At 36.2% G+C, this 9,554-nt stretch overlaps 1 protein-coding gene across 1 annotated transcript; it reads left to right on the top strand.

The window, feature by feature from the left end:
* Nucleotides 1-5,057: 5,057 nt before the first annotated feature.
* On the top strand, nt 5,058-7,402 carry LOC112525882 (pentatricopeptide repeat-containing protein At3g57430, chloroplastic-like). The gene has a single exon (XM_025136197.1). The coding sequence runs from the start codon at nt 5,156-5,158 to the stop codon at nt 7,277-7,279; it is 2,124 nt and encodes a 707-aa protein (XP_024991965.1). The 5' UTR covers nt 5,058-5,155; the 3' UTR covers nt 7,280-7,402.
* The last annotated feature ends 2,152 nt before the right edge of the window (nt 7,403-9,554 follow it).

Below are 9,554 nucleotides of genomic sequence, written 5' to 3'. Positions count from 1 at the left end.
CAACTTTGACTCTTGACAATTGCTCGACAAATGATGCAATCATCGACAAGCTTTTAGGTACTCTTTCTTCTTCATMRCTAATGTTAAAAGGGAAGATATTTCATATGCGATGTTGTGCACATATAATTAACCTTATTGTGCAAGATGGATTTTCTATAGTTGGGAGAGCTATTGAAAATRTTASGGAYRRTGTTGCATTTTGGACAAACTCTCCTAAGAGAGTACAAGAATTTAAACTATGTGCACGACAATTAAGTGTCACTTGTGAAAAAGAATTAGTTCTTGATTGCAAGACTAGGTGGAATTCGGTATATCTTATGTTAAATGTTGCTTTGGAGTATAAGGACGTCTTTAGTCGTTTGAGCAAAAAGGARAGAAGTTATKTTTGTTTGCCTAGTGAAGATGAATGGGCAATGGCGTCAATTGTTTGTGAAAAGTTAAAGTTATTTTATCGTGTAACGGAAAAGTTTTCGGGGACATTATATCCTACGTCAAACATCTTTTTTCCGTTGATTTGTGAAATGAAAGTGTCTTTGTTGAGTTGGAGAAATTMTGTTCATGATGTTATTAGGCAAATGGCATCATTAATGTTGATCAAGTTCAACAAATATTGGAGTGTCATACATGAGGTTATGAGTATAGCAATTGTGTTAGATCCTAGATATAAGTTGAAGCTAATAATTTATTTTTTTCCGAAAATCTATGGTGGTGAGGCAAAAAGTGAGGTTATGAGGATACGTAACCTATGTGTCGAGTTGTTCGAAGATTATAAGAAGAAGTATGCCGACAAACCTTCACAAAAAGGACAATCAACCGCTAGTTCCTTAGATGGAGATGATTTCACTTCTGACAAACCTACATGGGAGATGGATTATGAGTCTATGATGTGTGATGATGACATCTTGACAACAAGTGAATTGGATGATTATTTGGCCGAAAAAGTTTCACCTAATGAAGACGGCTTTGATATCTTAATGTGGTRGAAATGCAATGGCTCCAAGTTTCCTATGCTCCAAAGAATTGCAAGAGACGTTTTAGCCATACCAATTTCTACGGTAGCTTCTGAATCCGCTTTTAANAAATGCAATGGCTCCAAGTTTCCTATGCTCCAAAGAATTGCAAGAGACGTTTTAGCCATACCAATTTCTACGGTAGCTTCTGAATCCGCTTTTAACATGAGCGGTAACAAAGTCACAAAACAACGTAGTCGACTACACCCACAAACAGTTGGAGCATTAATGTGCACTCAAAGTTGGTTACGGAAAGAACTTCAAGGTAAAAAATTATTTAAATTCTTAGTCATACAAGTAATTATATTTTTTTTCTAACTTGTCTTACTTTTTGTAGATAAAAAACATGGAGAGCCCCAAGCATTTGATGAAACAGTTGCATATGATGCGGATGTCGAGTAACAACTAACAAGTGGTTGTTTTATTTTTTTGATGGTAGATAGTATGGAAATTTACTTGATATGTTTTGGTTCTTTCGGATATTACTCGATGTACATRTAGTTTTAGTATGTTTGACGTTAACTTTGATAATATTAGTTTAAACGTTTTGGTCTTGTTTAAGTCTTATTTTAATATTAGTGTATTTCAATAAATAGTGATGTTTTATAATTTTTGGGTTTTAAAAAAAATCCCCGTTTCCCTGTTGGGGATCCCCGTTCCCCGTTGGGGACGGGGATGGGGATGTGATCATAATCCCCGGCGGGGACGGGGACGGGGACACATACGAGGATCGGGGACGGGGATGGGTATTGGGGTCCCCGCCCCATCCCCTCCCCATTACCATCCCTATGTCTGCGGATGTATTTTTCAAATTTACATATTTGGTCCCCGTAATTACGAACCTAGTTCAGAAACTTTTTACACTTTGACCTCTCTGTAAATCATGGACCGTCAATTGCAGACTTGTGGCTATTAAAAGAAACTTGTAACCATAAACACAACGGGAAAAAATTTGGTACAATAATTTAGAAAAACTTTTCTAAATCTAAAACTCAAAGTCAGATCCAATTAGACATTTAATTAAATTATAACACACCATAGGTGTTTAGGAATGTACCTTTTAGGACCTAGTGAAAAATCTGATGTGGCACTTAGAAACCAAACACGGTTTCCTCTACAGTTGATCCACACACGAACACGCATAGATCCTCCAACAGGTGCTAGCCCAAAACAACCATAAATTTAAATATGTGTATGTGGACTAATTAACTAAATTCAGATAATTGAATCCCCATTAACTGAATTGGCCTGACACCCTATTTATATATGCTGGCATCATAGTCACCCTATAACTTTAGATAAGGTTTGATATTTATCTGTAAATAATTATATAATTATCTAAAACTTCAAATAATTATGCTTATTTACAGATAATACCATTTAGTTATCATAAATACGTTTTAACACATATTCTATAATTATTCTTCAAGAATAATTACTTAAGTGTCAATCATGACTTTTGAGTTACTTTCAAATTGAAGGAAACGTATTCTTTGTGTGTGACCCTATAGGTTTACATACTCCTTAGCACTATTGATGTGTGACATGTGTCGTGGGCATATGATAACTTGCATTCTCCCACTTGAATATGACACAAAGTAACATAAATGATGATAAGCGTCTAGCAACATGTCATCTCCCTCAAGGCTATGTAAACGTGTTTTTCCTTTGAGCAGTCTTGATTGATTCAATATATGGTAGTTTCATTCCTCTATCCTTTTGCTTTACGATATTTTGTTTTGAAGTTAAGACATAAATCTATCTCATCCTTTAGAGTTCAAAGATTATGTTTCTCGATTCCAGCATATTTGATTCAGACATGTGCTATTAGTTTAACTAATCCACTTGTCTATGGCCATGTGAATCAAACTATGTTATCGAGGGGCCCAAAAATATCTCTCTCAAATTAGGAGGAGCAAATCCCATATTGCATGTACATGACTTATATACAATTTGTGTCATACCTAACATAGCCCTTATGATTACCCGGTTAAGGATAGCATTAAACTACATCAAAGTATAACACTCCTTCTATAGTAGGTATCAAAGTACATCTCAAGTCTGAGGATAGGAGCGTCCACCATTTCAGGACTCATTTTATTATGCCAATCTATGAGGTGATTCTGACTGTTGGTCTTGTCAAATACATGCCCCTTAGACAGGTGTATGTGACTTTGGTTGCACCCAGTACACTTCTAACTTAGATTTATGACCAAACTTCACAATGATCTTTACTTATTACCAGTCTCTTGGTAATAATCGATCAAGGACGGTTTTAAATAATATGATCATCATTTTTATTTAAGGATACTTAAACATGCTAATAATGAACACAAAAATGTTTAATGTAAATACTCATATCCAATATTCTAAAACAGATAAAAACATAATTGTTTTATGTTCAAATAATTTAAAGTTTACTAAAATTACAAATCAGACTAGTGTTTTGCAAAACCTCAAGCATATTGAATTGGTATGAGCATCATGCTTGCTTTGACTCATAGGCTTGGTTAAAGAGTCTGTTGGATTATCTTATGATCGAACTCTACATATTTTCATGTCACCTCGATCAAAGATCTCTCGAATTAGGTGGTATCATCTTAGAATATGCTTGGAGCGCTTATGTGACCTTGGTTCTTTCGCTTAAGCTATAACACCCTCATTGTCGCAATAAATATCGACAAAGTCACATATGCTAGGAACCACTCCTAGGCCTGCGATGAATTTCTTCATCCAAACAACTTTCTTCAAGGCGTCCGACGCTGCAATATACTCTGATTATGTAGTTGAGTATGCTATTGTACTTTGTTTGTAGCTCTTCCAGCTCACAACTTCTCCGTTTAATACAAACACATATATCCAAATTACACCACTACGATCTCGATGTTCAACCTTTTCTCGATTTTGTGTTTGCTTTTTGTTATCGATGTTCTACCCTCCTGCTACTCTCTCCCACCTCATCCCTGATAAACTAACAAACTACAATCTCTTCCATTAGTTTTACGCTTCCAAGTTCTTTTGCAGAGTGAAAACTGCAACATGGAAGTTTTTTTTTTGCAGGGACAATAATGTAATGTGGTGATGGTGTTCATGATGCAAATATTTGGCATTGGTGATGGTAGGAGAAGTTTATGATGAATACAATGGTGCAACAGGGGAATTGGGGCAAGAACACTGAGATCTTCTATAAATCTTGGGTTTAAAATTTACAAAGCATGTTACTTAAAAAAGGCTATTGAGAACAAACCAAACCAATTGTAGGCATCAAAATCCCTAACTTTTAATAGATTTTAAGTTTTTTTTTTTTCTCAAAATGCTTTCCAATCGTTCTTTATAGAAATTAAAATGCCCTATTCTGAATCGAATGTTCCTTAATTTGTTTGGTTGAATGTTTTTTAATATGTGGTTTTGTTTGTTTTCTTGAATTTGACTTGTAACCTCTTAATAGAAGTGAAATAAACTTATTCATCTTAAATCCTTAAGTTGTTGGTTGAATCTTCTTAATTTGTGATATGTTTGCTTTCTTGAATTTCACTTATGCCCTCAAGATTGAAGTGAAAAAGATTCGCTAATCCCAAATTCCGTTCAACAAGAAGAACAACCCAGGGTTGTGTTAGGGGGTAGGGTTCATTTTAAACTTTTAATAATATGACGTACGGGTTTTGTTATTAGCAGACGAGTTTTCATATTTTTTGTGAAAACCAGATGAAATGATAAAAAGATTTAACTGATTCTTTTAACAGATTTAGCCGGAAGGGTGAAAAGAGAAATGAAATGGAAGCCATGAGGATGAGAAAAATAGTTTTTAGAGATAAGGGGTCAAAATAGTTATAAACAACAAATTACAGGGACTAAAATCGTAGTTTACTCCACTAATTTTTGTGGATTTGATTTTGCTGGTCGGAAAAACCTTAATAATTGGTCATTACCTGTTGGACTGGTATTTATACACGAGATTTACAAAAAGTCAAAATCCCAGAAAATAATTTTTTTGTTGGGTCAAAAGTGATCATCCGACCTCCATTTTTAATCCATCGTAAATAATTAGGGGGATGTGCCCGTAATTCATTCTAGTGCATAAAGAATATATAAATTTCATTAGTCCCTGAATTTACACTCGGAGCTTTCTTTGGATTCTCATTTGTATGATTATGAGGTCTTGTTTTGAAGGGACTTGGAAGCATCAACGATGGAAATGGCATTCAAATTGTTGTTATATAATGTTAAAGAATTTGGTAACAGATTGTCTGGGAAAACGTGACATAACCTCGACGAACATGGCCATCACAAGTCATTCAAGAAACGGCCAACTTGACATTGCTCGCAAGTTGTTTGATGAAATGCCCCAACGAACGGTTGTATCCTGGAACACAATGATATCTGCGTATTCCAAATGTGGAAGATTTGAGGAAGGTCTTAATGTACTTTCATCGATGCATTTTAACAATGTGAAGTTGAACGAGACAACTTTTTGTTCTGGGTTGAGTGCTACTGCCCGTTTACCTTCGTATTATGCAGGCAAACAGCTTCATGGTCTAGTCTTGAGGAGTGCTTTGGAGAGTTTTCAACTTGTAGGGAGTGCGTTGTTATATTTTTATGCAAACTGCTATGAAATCGAAGAAGCTAGGCAGGTGTTTAATGATCTCCATGAAGGGAATGGATTGCTTTGGAGCTTGATGCTAGTGTGTTATGTTCAATGTAACTTGTTAGACGATGCATTGGATGTATTCAATAGAATGCCAGCTCGTGATATTGTTGCTTGGACTGCAGTGATGTCTGGGTTTTCAAAGAGGGATGGTGGTTTTGAGAAGTCTTTGGAACTGTTCTGTTTGATGAGAAGAAGGGGTGAAGCTGAGCCCAATGAGTTCACTTTGGATTGTGTGATAAGGGCTTGTGGTCGATTCGCTGCTTTGCTTGAGGGGAAGACTGTTCATGGCCTTGCAATTAAATATGGATTTGAGTTTGAACACTCAATTAGTGGTGCACTAATTGATTTTTATTGTTCTTGTAAATCAATTGATGATGGGAAAAGGGCTTACCTTGGAGTGTCAAATCCAAGCATGTCTGATTCAAATTCGTTAATTGAAGGCCTCCTAGGAGGTGGTAGGATTGAAGAAGCAGAGTTGGTATTTAATGGGTTAGTAAAAAAAAATCCAACTACATATAATTTGATGATCAAAGCCTATTCGTTGGCTGGTCGATTTGAGGATTCAGTCAAGTTGTTCCTCAAAATGCCACAAAAGGTTTTAGCTTCCATGAATACTATGATATCTGTATATTCTAGATATGGCAATCTGAATAAAGCCTTCGAGCTCTTTGAAGTAACGAAAGAAGAAAGAAATACTGTTACATGGAATTCAATGATTTCGGCTTACATCCACAACAATCAGCCTGAAAATGCACTGGAACTATATATATCCATGCACAAATTAAGCGTGGAAAAATCTAGGTCAACTTTCTCTAGCTTGTTTCATGCATGCTCATGCCTTGGGTCTCTTCGACAGGGGCAATTACTCCATGCACAATTGGCTAAGACGCCGTTAGCATCTAGTGTTTATGTAGGAACTGCCCTTGTGGATTTCTACTCCAAATGTGGGAGCGTGACTGATGCTCAATCATCTTTTATCAACATCCTGAATCCCAATGTAGCTGCATGGACTGCTCTGCTCAATGGATATGCACATCATGGGCTTTGCTCTGAGGCGATTTTACTTCTAGAGAATATGGTCAACCAAGGAATCAAACCAAATGAGGCAACTTTTGTTGGGGTTCTGTCTGCTTGTGCTCATGCAGGTTGGGTCAATGAGGGAATGAGGTACCTTCGTCTAATGAAGGAAATTTATGGCATAGAACTGACAATGGAACACTTTACATATGCAGTTGACCTTCTTGGTCAATCAGGTCATATTCAAGAAGCAGAAGAAATGATTAAGGAGATGCCATTTGAGCCAGACAGTGTTGTGTTGGGGGCATTACTGAAAGCATGTTGCTTATGGTTGGATGTGGAAGTAGGTGAAAGGGTTGCTCAGAAGATGGTCGATATGAACCCGAAGTCTATATTTGCCTACGTGATCATGTCTAACATATATTCTGGCATTGGAAGGTGGAAAGATAAAATTAAAGTGAGACAGATATTGAGAGATTTGGAAGTGAAGAAGGATCCTGGTTGTAGTTGGGTTGAGGTCGACAACAAAGTTTGTGTGTTCTCCGTAGAAGATAGATCACATCGATGTTATAACATAAAAAATTTACAAGTCTCAAGCACCTAAGAGCGAATATCTACTGTATCATGCAATCGGATAGTGTTTCCTATGCCAATAACAGCAGCTAACATGTATATAAAGTTCTGAACAAGTCAATGATTTGGATTCTTTACCATCTTCTGAGCTATCGAAGGTCATCTTTTATTACTAACTCAAATTGACAACGAGATTTTTTTTTTGCTTGTATTCTCTTTATGCTTTTATTCTTGTCCATTGCTTCATTTTTTGCTATGCATTTTTTATCTTTCTTTTATCTTTCTGTTTTATTCTATCTCAACCATAATCCCATATTGATGTTCTGTGCACAAAATTTTGTAATTCTTACCATTTGACAAGAGTTTTAGGTGGGTTTCCATTTCTCTTGTGTTTATCGGGAAGAAATTGCTCTCTTCCCCTTATTTTGGTTGGGTTCCTCTAGAAGTGGATATTACACAAAAACTGCTCAAGGGTTTTATTTGTAAAGCGAAGACTTTGCCTGGAAAGAACAATGCTAAAAGTCTTGTCACTTTGATCTGAAGTCTTCGTAAATTGATGGTATAATTTGCAAATAATTTAGTCTTATATGAAGCATGCCCCCACGTTTTTTCGCTGTACAGCTCCAGGACATAGCTATTCTACAACAGATATTTGGATGCATTGTTGCGATGGAGAAGAATTGTGAGTGATACTCTACTTTTTTACCGTCAAGGCTTCAGAAGCTGAGTTAATATAATAACCATGTGTCGGGTAAAGGTGAGCCTCAGAGCAACCAATGAGGTTTCTCCTTTCTGACTGGGAGGTCACTTGTTCTGTTCATGGAGATTAGCAAGTGAAAAGCCCGCACATGCAAAAACCTATGAGTGTAGGTGCATCAGGTAGCCCTCTATCTTCTAGGTTTATTTTCACCTGATTATTGGGTGCTTACTGCTTAGTATACATCTAACAATATGAGTCAGCTATATGTCAGCTTTCCCTTTTCATTTTTTAAATGGACAGTAGGCAAAGGGAGTCAACCTTGCATCGTACCTCTCTCTCTCTCTCTCTCTATATATATATATATATATTTATACATACACACAGACATATATATATATACATACATACATACAGACATACTTACATACAGCTGTGTGTGTGAGGGGCGGATGCAATAGCACCGGGGGGGGGGGGGGGAGGACCCGAGTTTTTAGTCAAAAACTCAAAAAAAAAAAAAATTATTAGGCTAATCCCAATCGAAACCGTTACCCTAACCAAAAAAATCTATTGAAATCAATCAAAAAAACCAAAAAAGTTGTTCGAAATCGACAAAAACACTAAAAAATCCCAAGAAATCAACCAAAAAACTTTAAAAACCCCTCGAAACGTTGTAATTAGGTTAAAAACATATCGGACGATTTTGCGGGCCTTTAGTCTACCTTAAAGGTGACTCCACTGAACAAAAATCCCTGATCCGCCACTGTGTGTGCATACCACAAAGCGTTAAGGGTGTTGATAAAATAGTGCATGCGATTGAGGTGATGGGCTTTGTGTCAATTTGGGGCTAGGGGATGCATGCAGAGCACCTTATGCTTTTAAAAAATTCTTCTCTGATGTTTTATGTTTAGTGCTGTGGTCCACAAGAGAAAACTGATTCCATCTCGTCATTTTGATTAATGATGCCATTTTGCTTTAAGCCTGTTCTTTCAAGATCAGCATGTTTCCTCAGTTTGTGCGTTTCTCTTTCAAGTGGATGGATCTTCAAGAAAAAAAACTAACTTTGTCATGAATTGCAAGAATTTCGATTCTGTAGGCATTTTGATGGGTCTCAAAAGTTGTATATAATTCCCCTAGTTAGCATCCTTTGTGGAAATCAACCATTGTATGTCATATGCAATCTATGCTCCTTTTTAACTTGATTATACAATCCCATGAAAGCTTAGCTTTTCATGTTGGTGCTTTTTGTTTCTGAGCTTTTTGTGTAGTCTGCAGACTGTAGTATTAACTTGTGATTCGTACTAAACTGAAACTGTAATTTAAGATAGACATCTTTATGTACCCATTTAGACGTGTATATTACTGATTGGTGGAACTATAGGTGTTAAAAGTAACAACTCTAATTTAATTAATCAACATGATTAGGAAAGCATTGTAGATTATGGGAATTTACTAACAAGGTCGACCAATGGAGGATCGGACTATTTGAAGTTCAAGTGAAATAATGAGATCATGAATATGGCCTAATGACTTAAAAATTACACTTAATTGAACCATGTAAAACACACAAAAAGTTATTAATATCATGCATCAGATTCTTGGAAATTGA

Source organism: Cynara cardunculus (assembly GCF_001531365.2).
Source record: "Cynara cardunculus var. scolymus isolate 2C chromosome LG 13, CcrdV1, whole genome shotgun sequence".
In the NCBI taxonomy this organism is placed as follows: domain Eukaryota; kingdom Viridiplantae; phylum Streptophyta; class Magnoliopsida; order Asterales; family Asteraceae; genus Cynara; species Cynara cardunculus.
This window is presented reverse-complemented; position numbering and strand designations above follow the sequence as displayed.

What these genes read in the sequence shown, in the direction of transcription:
- LOC112525882 (XM_025136197.1), top strand. Translation starts at nt 5,156, where the DNA reads ATGATTATGAGGTCTTGTTTTGAAGGGACTTGGAAGCATCAACGATGG.